This window comes from Notothenia rossii (assembly GCF_949606895.1).
Source record: "Notothenia rossii genome assembly, chromosome: 9".
Taxonomy (NCBI): Eukaryota; Metazoa; Chordata; class Actinopteri; order Perciformes; family Nototheniidae; genus Notothenia; species Notothenia rossii.
Window position 1 is genome coordinate 70668505 of NC_136907.1, and position 14065 is coordinate 70682569.

Consider the following 14065-nt stretch of genomic DNA (forward strand, 5'->3'; position numbering starts at 1 on the left):
TTACACAGAATGAATCATTGAGATGGGTAAAGATTCGCTTTCCAATCTAGTTACTGCCGGGGCTTGCACGGTCCCAAAAAGCATTTCATACTCTAATAAAGAAGAGTGAGGAGGAGAGCATGCAGGGCAGGAAGCTGAATGAGGGGCTCCACATGCCCTCAACACTCACTGTCTCCTCAGATTGACTCAATGGACTTCAAATTGACCTCAAACTCAGAACTGGAAACTCCAATTATCTGTAATTGAATGTTGATATACTGTATATGCATATTACTGTCTTCCAGGTAATGTACATGATAGAGTACTAAGGTTATACAAATAAACTGAACATCTGTAGCCGACTGTTTGTTTAAACAAATTAAGTAATTTGTTTAAACAAAGTGGTTTATGAAGTCTACACTGTGTTTGTTGAAGGAATGACTGATTTCCATATAAAGCTCATGTTGTGCTTGAGGCAGGTTAGCTAAAATGCAATTGTTAGTCTTTAGTTCAAGCCAAAGACCTCGCGCTGTTTGGGTATTCAAAGACCAGAATAAGATCCATTATTTAGTGTTAAACGAGGCTCTTGTTTTGATGCAGTACAAATCTAACTGCCGGCAGAGTTTGAACCATAATTAACTTGGGCTGCAAATTAGATGCACCGCTTGTTGTGTGCTAATTGCTGAGGATTTATTGAAGCTAGTGTGGGAGGGGAAGGGAAAAAGGCAGCGAGAGGGAGAGAGAGGTGTAGTTGCTTCCAGACAAATATAATGCGATTAACAGCCAGTTGCCTTTGCAGGGGAGAATCCTGGCAACAAGCAAGATTGGCTTCTTTCCAAGTGACGCTGTGAGGCCTTGCCCATGTGTAAGTGTGCATATTTTTCACGATCAATAAGACACACTGAGTGTGATTACAATGCATTCAGTGGATAATGGCTACTATTGATGTCTTGGAACTGAAATGTAAGGCTTTTCAATTGCACTTTTTCGCTCTAGAAGACTGATTTTAGCCATTAGATGTGGCTTGAATATCACATTACAACAAATGACCTGCACCTCTGTGTATTGACTCCATTTAAACACAAAATAACAGCACTTCTTTTCAATGCCAGGTTCCAAAACCTGTCGATTACTCGGCCCAGCCCTGGTGAGTGATAACAACAAATGACTGCAGATTGCTTGCAACAACCACAAGTCATTCCTACTCTATTTGATCTATTGCATTGACTGTTTTCATCCTGTTTAGAATGATTGATTGCATTGTAAGTGCAGAAGTTGTTTATGGGTGTTTCAGGTTTGCAGGGCCTATGGAGAGATACCAGGCTGAGGTGGAGCTTCTGGACCGAGGAAACAGCACCTATCTGATTCGACACAGGAGTAAAGAATGCACTGAATATGCCATAAGTATAAAGTAAGTGACATGATGGCTTGTTTTCCATTTATTCCCATACTTAAGCTACAATTTACACTCACTTCAGTTTACCAAGGATGGTGAAATAAACAAAACACATGCAGTCAGCAGCAATCTTGTTGGCGAAAACACCTTATTGTTAGAGGCGAGTGGCAAGAATCATTTAAGCAAACGCCCACATGCAAACAATAGCCCTCTATAACAGTATCTGAAAACAAGCAGCTCATCAAATGTTAAAAGTGGATGTGCCGCAGCAGGATGAGGCATGCTGTGCTCAACTCTGGCCAATGAAATACAAGAAGTTACAGTGGCTATATAATCATGAAGAATGGAAAAAAGTTTGCCTGATCTGATGAATCACGATTGATCCTTGAATGCAAATAAGATAAGACTTTATTTATCCAGAAGGAAATTGTTGTGCCAGAGTTACACAAATACAATAAACATAGCAGCATAATGGTACAAATCTACACTAAAAGTTCAGTAAAAAGAGCAATTAAATATCTAAAAAACATAGACGGTCACTAATTAATGTAATTATTACCAGATGGAGAGACAGAATTAAGATTAAGGTCTGTTTTGCCAAAATCACATGAAGCCTGCAAGGGGACTTTGAATTTGCGATAATATTAGATAAGTAGGAAAAATACTCATTGGTCAGGTCAGCATAGCAGTAGCTGTTTACGATTGTTTATGCTCCCCCTAAGGTTTTTAGGCATGTAAAGAGAAAGAGACCGTTCTTACGACTCATATTTGGCATTTCAATTATTTGAAACCCAAGTGTATCTTACAAGTAAACAATTGTGTATGTTCACACATTGCTTTTACGGTTTATTTTAGCACTTCACAGACAATGCTGTTGCAAGTTTTTATTGGAACTATTTAGTACAGCAGAGGCCAAATGAAAACCGGTGCAAATGAAGTCTGTTCCTGGAAAGACTAGTTGCTATTAAATGTAAAGAATCTGAGCATCAAACAAACTGATACGCATCTTTATTGAGATACAGGTAGATAAATATCCCTTAAACTGGGAAAAACCAAACCACACATCTCTGCACAACTACACACAACATTATTGAAGTTCATTTTAGTTTACCCTGATCGTCTTCTCAGTCCACACATTGCAGCTAAATGCAGCATTGAGAAGATGTGGAATTGATGATCATTTTTACCACCGTCTACTCTGCTCAGACATATTTTCAAGGAGAGCCTGATAGCTTTGCACCATATTCTTTGCTACTCTTTGGCTATCAGTCTAAGAAATATATTTCAAAAGATGGCTAGAAACCAACTTGAATTGTAGATAAAACTTGAATCCCTTTAGGCTTTTAAAAAATGTCTGCTTTATCTGCCAGTTGAATGTGTCGGTATTCCTCTTTTGAAATACAACACTGGCCATTTAACTGGTGAATATCTTTAAGGCTACATCAGAGCTTGTTCAGTTTTATAAAAAGAAATCGAGACCTCCTGACATGATGGCTCTCTGAGATTATAACGATTGAGGGTGCGCTCTGAAATTGTGTTTGGATGTTAGGACTATTTAGACAGTGACACACCATTCCAGCCCATTTGGTTTTGGTGGACTCACACCGTCTCTCATTCAAAGCTTTGATGTACAGGGCCAGTCTCTGAACACTCCAATCCTAATTGCCTGTCTCACTGCTTAAGATCATTATCAGGATGGCTATTTGAGATAATGGAGCTTTTATACAGAGAACTGCTACTAATCAACTGTCTAGTGTCAAACACGTGTGTGTGTGTGTGTGTGTGTGTGTGTGTGTGTGTGTGTGTGTGTGTGTGTGTGTGTGTGTGTGTGTGGCCTTGGGAGCCTATAGGAGGAAGGAAAGACTCAACAAAAAGGGCTCATCTGTCTCTATGCGTTACGCACTATATAACTCAACACACATCAATAATGTATTACTCGCCATAGTCATAATGTATCTGCGAATTTGCAACATGATCACATTCTTCTCATTCATACACTGCATTGGGAGATTTACAATACGGATCCATCTCCGGTGTAACATGCACATCACCATGCGGGCCACATGGAATGTACAGAACTGTGTCTGCAATTGGCTTGACGGCACATTCCCACCGGCGCCGAACAGTATGCATGTACAGAGACGTGTGTGTGTGTGTATCTTCAAGGTCGGACCACACTGCGGTTTTAAAGAGGTAGTCTGAGCTATGAGTCTCACATGACATATTATTATTTCATAATTACCTTAATTGATCAGGCCTATTGCTCCCACCTACATTACATTATGTTTTAAAGGTATTCTTTGTGATGCATGTTCTTATCTTGGGTAAAGAGAGCACATCCATGGGGTGCTTTAATAAAACAATTAACAGAAAGGTAAAGCAAAATAAGAAGAAATCCACAGTGGATATTTTGACATGTAATAGTAGGAAAGGTGTAATTTATAATATGAATACTGTCAGAGCCTTGTCAATGTGTTTGCTGGCTCATTCACAAGGCTGTCTGATACACTGATATGGAAAAGAAGCATGACTGTTATTAATTACCCCTGTGCTTTCACTGCGATCAGTCAAAATGTTTGTTAAAAAGGCCCATTATTAAAGCTGGTGGTGACAGCTACAAACCAATCATACAACATTTAATCAACAGATCAACACAATGCATTTAATAAAACATAGACATATTGAGGGTGGACAGTTCCCTTTAAGTCATTTACATTTCAAAGTATTTTCTCCCTTTTGTCCAGGGGTGATTTGTTTCCTGCTCGTAGCCATATTTAAAATGTAGGAACTTTTTCATGTTTCCAGGATGCTAGCAGTTTAACTTGGATTCTCATCATGAGTTAATTTGTTAAACAAAAAAACACATACATTTAGTTAAAGGTGGGGTAGGTAATTTTGGAGAAACCAGCTCGAGTGCGCTAGAATTTGAAAATACACAACCGGAACAAATCTGCCACTTCCTTACAGAGCCCCTCCTCCAACACACACGAACGCGCACATGACCAATGAGGGCACGAGATAAGTTTGTGCACAGATGGAAGGCTGACAGGCAGGTAGACCATCCAGTTATTTTAGCCGGGCCGGCTCAGATGATTGGTCGTGCTTTTTACAGCACCACGGCTTCCACAAATGACATTTTTTTAATGTATTTATTGTCAAAGCATTTAATATATTCATTGCTATCGGCATGTTAAGAGCATTCCATTCAATATATAACAAAAAGTGTTTCTGAAATAAATTACATAACCCACCTTTAATTTGTGTTTTTTTCCTCTTCTGGGTTTGAAAAAAATACTAAACTGCTATTTTCAAAAGATAAATAGATTGTTACAAAGTTTTATAGGTTCCGACAGTATTTAAGGGATAACAAAGGAGGAAAGTATTTTAATCATGTTTTTCTTGTTAATTGCTCAAAATGTTTAGCTCGTAATGCCTCCAAAAAGATTTTAAATCCACCAGTCGAAGAAAGAAACCCCATGTCTGTAATAACCGCTAACAAGTCATGTCCCCTTTAAGGCATTACCTGGAATAAAGAGTCACCAGCAGACTCTGGTATATTCATTCATCTTACATTGTGTCCCTATGCTGCTTCTATTATTATCTAATGTGAGTGAATTTGATCTGATTTTGACAGCAGGGAAAACCCAAGGAGTTCTTGTAAAACAAAGTTGGCTGGCTCTCCTCAGCATGGCATCCGACAGTCAGACCTTTGTGATGGTTCACCACAGAGACTGGATTGATGTGGAAGCATGTATAGTTGATTAGCAGCCCATGTCTTATTCATCCTCCACAGGTTCAACGATAAAGTCAAGCACATTAAGATTCTGACTAAGGATGGCTGCTTTTACATCGCTGAGAGCCGGCTGTTCGGGACTGTGCTGGTAAAGGTTTTAACTTTGTATGGATTTGTGTGCCCTATAAACTACTGAAGCATTAATGAGTATAATCATTTTGACATTACATTGCTTTTGCTGCACTCCCTTGAGATAAACCCCCAGCATGCAAGATAAAGGTTTACTTTTGTTTTGTAAAATGATAAAATATCTGGTTTATTTCTACATTTGTGTGCACAGATACACGGACATGTTGTTAGCAACTGCCTTTGGTATTGTATCTCAATAGCTAATATTAGCTTGTTCCCATTACTTAAACTTGAATTGGGTAGATAAATAAATGTTTTGTGGTTAGTTGCCCTACTCATAAAAACTTCCTGCTGTTTTATTATTAAGATCAAACAAGCAGTTAGTTCTTGACCAACCTACCCACCCATGTCTTTGCATTTATTTCTATACATTTGCACACAATAGCATCTGAGTTCACACTGGATTTTCTTTACTAAGAGTTTGTTTTTTTATATTGTGCTTGTTTAACACAGGACTTGGTGGAATACTACAAGCAACACTCACTAAAGGAGGGTTTCAGCAGTCTTGACACCACTCTGCAGGTCCCCTATAGGGAGATGTCCAATGGAAACTCGCCCAAGGCCATTACCAAGGCTGGCAGTGGTGAGTGTGCTTCAATAATCCAGATACTCTCTGAGAGACTCCCTGACACAGGGAAAAGTTACCAGTTCAGATCAGATCTGGATCCGGGGTTACAGTTGAAAGTAATTCAAAGCATTTGTTTTGAGAACTGTAGAGATGGGTTTACAGTTCAGATAAAGTGAGGCGAGTGGGTTTCTCCTCAGAAGTAGACCAGTGTGGATTTCTTTCTCTAAAGTAAGTTTTAGAAACTGATATTTGACAGTACAAACAACAGAACAAACTAAGGGAAGAAAACTGCTAAAATCTGTATTTTACTTGCTATATCCCCGACTACAGACCAGCTAATGTACTGTATGACCTCACTTCTAAGAACTATAGAAAGATGTCCCACACCACCACGTAACATTATGAAATTATGATGACAGAAAGCATTTGTCTGGCTATCAGACACCGTGTGTCTTAATACCTGAGGCAGCCCCATCTGTGATATCTGAGACACGCTAGAAATATTTAGCAGAGTTTAATGAGCCACAGGATTCCCAAGGGAACGGCACTGGTGGAAAGATAGTAGCAGCTTTTCTTGGGAGACATGCTTTTGCTGTTTTGTTGGATTGAGCCTTTTTCACACTTTCCATCATTACCATGAAGTCTTATACAACATTTTCTCTTTATGACATCAGACCTAGACTTTTGGTTCTGAAATGTTTGCTATCGGTGTTGCTAACTTGCAAACAGTGCTTAATGTAGGTTGGTCAGTAATGTATGTTTTATTCTCAAGGGTCAAACCTTTTTTTTTAATTGGCTTTGAATTAATTTGAAGACAATGACTCATACATATATCATGCCTTTTTTTAATGTTGCTTAAAGTATGCACAAGATGGTGAAATGTACACAATCAAGGATGCATTACTGTGAATGTGCACTCAACCTTTGTTATGTAAGGTATGGCTTTGGGTTATGAGGCTATGCATGCTATGGGAAAGACCCCTTCCCCTTCACAGAAGATGTTGTATAGAATTATTGTTAATATGAGAAGCTTTCACAGGCTATGAATGAAACATGCAGCCAAGGTAACGTTGCTAAAGTACCGGTTACCTTGTGCTGAATAGGTAATTGTTGACCGTGAGAGGTAAAGCAGCCTCTCTGATTTCAACCTGCAGGCTTCAACAGACATGAATAAATGCACACTCGAGCTTAAATTCAACAAGACCGGCCCCTGCGTGATTACTGGCCCTCGGAGACAGGCGCAGATGCTCATTCACTCTGAGGAGGCATGTGAAGGAGAAAGGTCCTGAGGAAGACGAAGGACAGAGAAAGAGGCAGGTTAGCAATAGAGAGTGTGAGAGGGGGACAATGTGGATAGAGTGAAATTGACAGAAGTAGGGGGAAAGAGGGAGTGTTGGATAGGTAGGAGTTGAGGAAGAGGTGTAAGAAAGTAAGATAGGGTAAAGGACGAGAGAACTATTTGGGACAAAACATCGATGTAAGAAAAAAGCTAAGAGAGCTAATGGCAAGGGGAGGGAGAGAGAGAGTAAATAAAAGAGCACAATTAAGGGTCATCTGGAGGCTTTTATAGTGGAGTTAATAAACCTTTAAGCTAACCAAGAGTTAGAGGAGGAGATAGAAACCACGCTCTTGCCTGTGAAATAAAAATAGGGCTTTTTATGCTATCTTATTGTAGTGGAAAACTGGAAACTCCGGGAGTCAGCTGGCAGCGTTCTGCACCTCTACAGCATAACACATTCTTTTTATTTATTCAAACCAAAGTGTAAAAACAACATTTCATGGGATATTTTTGTTCCATAATTATTTCTCAGCTACGTCTGGAGACTCCAGCAAGTTGTTGTGCTTAGCCAAGGATCCTACTCCTCACTATTGTGGTATATTTATCTTATTGACACTTAGTCTGGTAAGATACCCAAACAAGTTTTTCTCTCAAAGTGTTGAACCATTCCTCTCTGCCAAACTGTACACATTACAAGCCAGACCACCTCCCACTAACATCTAATGTATTCTTGTGATTTTGCACCTTCATATTAACCTGTTTGTTTTGTATAAACACATATTCAAATACAGATTGCATTCTAATAGCTAGTGTGAATGAGGTAGAACAAAGACACAATGCGGAGAAGGCAGGGGGAGGGATACCGGAAGAGACAAAGACAAAGTAGGAGAGCCAGAGAGTGAAGTAACTAAAAGGAGCGTCGGCAGCTCACCAGGCTTGGCAGGGAGGTCCCAGTTAGGGCCCAATGCCCCAGGCAAGCACCAGGAGCCTGCTACTCCAAACGTCACACTGCACACGCTGCTCAGCTCCGAGATGGCTTCACAATTTTCCTGACAGGACATGACATTTCACTTGGGCTGGCAGTGGAGGAAACTGTGTGACAGCCGCCTGCTGACACACACCTGGGGGACACCCCTGGTCCAACTGAGGCACTGCGCCTGCTTCCATAAAAAAAAACTGGGAAAAGTTTGCAAATATGATCTGATGCAAAAGAGCAGAAAGCAGCTGGAGGTAAACTGTCTTAACTTAAAGAGAGACGTACGTGTAAACAAGCACAGTTGCTGCAGCAGAGGGAAGCAGGCGACGCCGGAACAAAGTCAAAGTTAGCCCTTTGTGTCTGCTCGGATGTAAAATTCTGCTACATCCTTGTCCCTCTGCCTCCGTTGGCAGCAAGGCTCTCCCAGCGCATCACGCTTCAAAGCAGCTCTGCAAGAGGTGTGTTTGTGCATCGCTGCCAATCAACACGCTTTGCTTCTGTGTGAAAAATTTGATAGACCCGGCATTGCCTCAGTGCATTCTGGGATAGATTATTATTGCCTTAAGTCGTCCACCCCCATAGACAGACTTAGTGTGGGCAACACGTACTCTGTCGGGTAAACAGCCTCCACAGAAAGACAGATGTCACGCCAGAAACACAAAGCACACACAAAATGGTTTGAATCTTAAAACAGAAAACTCTGAGTGAATGCAAGCCTGAGCAAACAATCACAAGATGCAGAACTACCGAAAAAAACATCAACATATTCATTTGTAATTAGAGGAATCCCAGCCAGCAACTTTAATTAAGTGTGTGTGTGTGTGTGTGTGTGTGTGTGTGTGTGTGTGTGTGTGTGTGTGTGTGTGTGTGTGTGTGTGTGTGTGTGTGTGTGTGTGTGTGTGTGTGTGTGTGTGTGTGTGTGTGTGTGTGTGTGTGTGTGTGTGTGTGTGTGTGTGTGTGTGTGTGTGTGTGTGTGTGTGTGTGTGTGTGTGTGTGTGTGTGTGTGAATGTGATTGATGGGAAACAATTTAAAATCATCAGTGTTAAGATTTACAATTTTGTGGTCTTAAAAAAGGATTCTAAGTGAATAATCTTCAGCATTTAATAGAGAAATATTGAAAATACATAAGAGTGTTTGTGTGTGCTCAGGATGAGTTTCGCTTGTTCTCGCTGTATCACCGACCCGGAAACCTGTCCGCTCCTCGCAGCAACGAGCCTCGCAACGAGCCTCGCAATCAGAGCTCACAGGGGGGGGGGGGACAGGAGCTCCAACAAGCCGTGTAGGACATAGAGTGAACACACATACTATACAGAGATGCTGTATGAGAAACCAGTGTGAGTTTGGAAAATTGCACAATATAAATCTATTCTAGTAGACCTCAACAATGGAATTATGATCAGTAGAAATGGCCATGACATGGGACCTTTAAGAGACATACGTTTTGTTTATACTCTGTGCAGGTATGTTGTGTGTGTGTGCACTCTGGTCAGACAAACAGTTGACACCTATTGGCCTGCATTTACTAATCCCTGTGGGCAGAGGAAGAAGTCATGTAACCATATTGTTGTGATGACAGCAGGCGGCTTTCTGAGTGTGAGGGGCTGCTGGCTCACATGGGATTTCATATGGGAGCAGAAGTCTTTGGCTCTGCGGTGTAGATGTTCTTGTCATTTCCTCGTGCTGTGCCCAGACATATACTTACCCCCATACTGTTGCTCTGGCTCGCCTGGTCTGAGGCTTAAAAGGTTCTTATTGCTGTGTTATACAGTATGACTTGGGGGAGATTATAGAAGCTACAGTATGAATCCAGTTCAATAAGCTGTTACAACAGCTTCAACTCTTCTAGAGAGCTTCTACAGGAGAATTTAAAACAGCAGGGATTTGCTTCCATTGAGCCACAGAGCATCAGTGAGGTCGGCCACTGCTGCTGGGCAATAAGTGGGCGTTCACACCGAAAGCAGCCACGATGTTAACCTAACACAAATAGGCTGCCTTGGTTGGGTCATGTTGCTTCAAATACCAGTGGGATGTTTTCAAAATACAATCCAGGAACGCCAGTTAAAGTGACCTTCAAAGGCTTATCAAAAGCCAAATTACATGTTACTTATTAGAAGCTTTTATCCAAAGCGACTAACATACTCAATACTGTGGACAACCCCCACAGGAGCAATTTGGGGTGAAGTGTCTTGCCCAGGGACACAACGACATGCTGACTGCAGTGAGGTTTGAACCCTGATCCTAACACCAAGGCTCTATCCACTAGGGCTGTCCCGAATACCATTTTTCGGGCTCCGGATATTCGGTAGTAATCAGCAGCGAATATTCGAATATTCGGTGCGGAGAGATTTGTATTTTTTTTTTTTTAAACATAAAAAAAAAAAAAAAGGTTTCATAACACGCTCCGAATCCGAGACACCTGACAACACGCTGTTAAGCAGAAGCGCAGAAAGAGCATACTATTACGATTTATATTTATTAATTTTCTCAGTACTCGCAAACATTAAAACTAAATGTGTCCTCTGTAGGGTAACTGTAGGGTCTGCTGTATTGTTGAGGATGTTGATGGCTGGGATGCGTTGCACAAGTTATTATTAGGTTGAGCTACTCAACTTTATGCCATTGCCTTAGCCCCAGATGTTCCCACATTACTCCTATGATTTTCACTATTCGGATACAATTAAAAAAACTAATATAAAAAAACAATTCGCTTGCTTGCTTGCAACTATTTTCCAAGCAAAGTAAGTGCACGTTTTTATCATGTGTAACGTTACTGTTTAAACGGCGGATAAAGCAGCTTCATCATGGCAACTTGACAACAGCTAAGCTAGGCTACTACTTACAGCATCCAGGTGACTTTTCAGAGTTGTTGTGCCACCGTGTTAGGCCAGTTTCTTATCGCATATTTGGCACATATTCTTCTTACCGTCGTCCAATTTAAAATGGTCCCACACAGCTGAAGTCTTCGGCATTTTGTGGGTGAAACGAGGTGAAGCGAGGTGCAGCGTGCGGTTTGCGTTAGTGACTGTGAGTGAACGCGATGTCAGGAGCACAGGCTGAGATTGTATGTATTTCCGCATTTTAACAATGCAATTCAAAAGTATAAATATAGTATAAGAATATGGCAATTCGCCTTTATTAATAGCATCCATTTAGAAGAAAAAAAAATCTTTTTAAATCTTTTTTTTTTTTGGAAAAAAAATAAAAAAACGAATATCCGAATAATGAAATTGAAACCCGAATAGTTGGCCAACGAACGAATATTCGGGTACAGCCCTACTATCCACTGCGCCACACGCCTCCCAAATCACTGCATAGAAGTTGATTATACTCTGAGACAGGATTTTACGACTCAACGACAATTATTTAATCTGCCAACACGATAACTGTGTAGTAGAAATGTACTCTTCACATTTGATTGGCTACTGAAGCTCATTGCTGGGTGATACTGTGTTGCAGTGCAGCAAAAGTTGAGCTGGTGAAACTTTAGCTGGAAAACTCTCTGTGTTTTTTTTAAGGACCTCAGCATTGGCCTCATGCAAAGAATTGAGAAGACGGGCCTTTTCAGATCCTCCCAAAGGTGTTGGAAGGGTCTCAGATCTTCCACACCAAACTTTGGAAAACCATTTCTCTATGGACCTGGCTTTGTGCAGGGGGGCATTGTCATGTAGGAAGGGCCCTTAAAACTGTTACCACAACGTTTGAAGCACAGTACTCTCTGAAATACTATTTGATGTTGTTGCAATAAGACCTAACCTTAATTATAAGGGGCATAGCCCAAATAATAGCTTGTCAGTATTTTCTGAAAATAATGTGTGTGTGTGGTGACTTGACAAATGTCTGATGCTCTAACAGTTTTGCCCTTCTCTCTCCCACCCGTCCTTGCTTTTTTCTTGTTTTTGACTTTGCCAACTTTTCCTCTATCTCCCTCTTCTTTACCCTCTCTCATACCCTCTTTCTGTCAAACTTGTGTTCACTTTGCCTATGTTCTCTCTTTGCTCCCACTACGGCCTGAATCCCCCTCCCATCGCTCGCTCCGTCTCTCTGTAGTTCCTCTTGGCGGCTGCAGCTTTGTTCCTCCCTCCTCCTCGCCTTTCTGGTCAGGTACAGGAACATCTTTTCTACTCTCTTCGTCTCTCACTTGCTGTTTGCCCACATTTCCAGGTTTCCAAAGACAAACTGTCTTGTTTTCTCTGCCTCTGTTAAATAATGTATTCTAATGATGCCGCTTATACGTCATATTGCTAACGCTAACAAGTCATCATGTGGGAAAAAAACATTCACGTCAGCTTTCTGTAACTCTACATCGGACATATTGCGAATTTCTGACAGCTCTGATATCTCCTCGGAAAATAACTTCAGAATTATCCACAAAACAGTGGCAAAGAAATGCAAAGCCACCATTTACATTTGACCCAAATCCAACAAATACTATCAATTCAGCTAATTAAAAGGAAGAGATACAGTTTTGTGTTACACATAATAAAGGTATAAGATTACTCTGTCTGCCTTTGTGTGCATGTGCATATATTGTATATGCATGCATGTACTGTATGTGTTGGCTTAGACTTCTGTATTGGCATAATGCGCCTGTGTGCATGAGGGAGTAAATGTATTCCTTTCATCCAGCACATTTTCCCATTTGTATCTCCTGTATTTTCATAGATAAGGTAAACAAACCCGTGCACACCTGCGTCACAAGTGATATGAGCCCTGACCTGCACGAGTAGGAAAAACCTGGTATAACCTGAGAAATGCTCCTTGAAACATTTAATGATAGAAAGACATGAATATGATAACCCACCTCTACTTCTTTTGTTGCAACCAAGCCAGGTAGCTGTATATATTTCTCCCTCATCTTTGTGGTTTTGATTTTACATGTACAATTAGCTTAACTCAGGACCAGGAGTCAGGGCTGCCTTATCTAACAAGATCCACAATGATTTTACTGTGGATAATACCTGTGTGTCATGCCATTGAAAACCTTAACCATCAACTACAAAATATAATGAACATATACCACTGTATATGAAAGGTAGAGAAACTAAGTTTGCCTTGTGATTGTCCATGGACCCCAAAAGTACTTGGTTTCTAATTTGCAGTTGACCTGGAGTTTACATTTTCCTTGTCAAAGTTGTATTAAAATATAATAATAAGATCGGTTCAGGGTAATGTTTAAAAATCCTCGCCCTTAAGTGCTCTCAAGCATATCTAAGAGTATCCATACTTTTTCATTAGATTCTGAATAAAGTGCCAAAGAAAGAATGAAGTTATTTTTCCCAATTTAAATCAAATGGCTGCTCTATGAACTTAAATAAGAGATGTCTCTCAATAATAAGACTCTTCCTCTCAGTGTTCTCCCCCAGGGTGGTGGGTATTGCCGTGGCACGCTATGACTTCAGCTCCAGAGACACGCGGGAGCTCTCCTTGCAGCAGGCTGACATCATCAAGATCTACACCAAGATGACCAATGGGTGGTGGAAGGGAGAGGTCGACGGCAGGGTAGGTCTCCTGTAAGATGTGATTACTGAAATGTGTCATAATGGCGGATCTCATCCTTACCCTGGTGTTTTTGCACTCTTATCAAAGTCAATGGTAACTCTATAATTCCTTTACACATGTATTCTGCATGCAGTATTTCTACATATCGTTTTGATTAGAGAATTCACTCTTGAATACCAGGCATTAGAAGTGGAGTATTAGGGTATAATGTTCTGCTTTTGGTTAATTTGAACAAGAATACAAAATGATTACCATCTCTTCGGGAGTAAAACCACATTTGTTAAAGCAGATTTCCTGTGGTGTTATTTTTGTGAGAATGAAGTCAGTTTATCTACTGATGTATACTAAATATTTGTGATTAAACTAATTAAAACACATTTTTTCACAATACAAAGGCTTGATATCTGAGTGTCTGCATGGAGGGTGGTTTGATCTTGACAAGGTG

The 14065-nt window shown here is 40.6% G+C and overlaps 1 protein-coding gene across 3 annotated transcripts in view; it reads left to right on the forward strand.

Moving 5' to 3' along the window:
* Positions 1–14065, forward strand: part of LOC307018798 (guanine nucleotide exchange factor VAV3-like) — a 45920-nt gene that overhangs the window by 30826 nt on the left and 1029 nt on the right. For 2 of the 3 annotated variants that reach the window (XM_079649226.1, XM_079649227.1), the window contains exons 21-27: positions 779–844; positions 1092–1126; positions 1274–1390; positions 5169–5256; positions 5751–5880; positions 12169–12222; positions 13472–13620. In XM_079649226.1, coding sequence (XP_079505352.1) covers positions 779–844; positions 1092–1126; positions 1274–1390; positions 5169–5256; positions 5751–5880; positions 12169–12222; positions 13472–13620 — 639 coding nt within the window. The remainder of the gene's footprint in view (positions 1–778; positions 845–1091; positions 1127–1273; positions 1391–5168; positions 5257–5750; positions 5881–12168; positions 12223–13471; positions 13621–14065) is intronic. The other variant, XM_079649228.1, reaches the window with a different exon arrangement.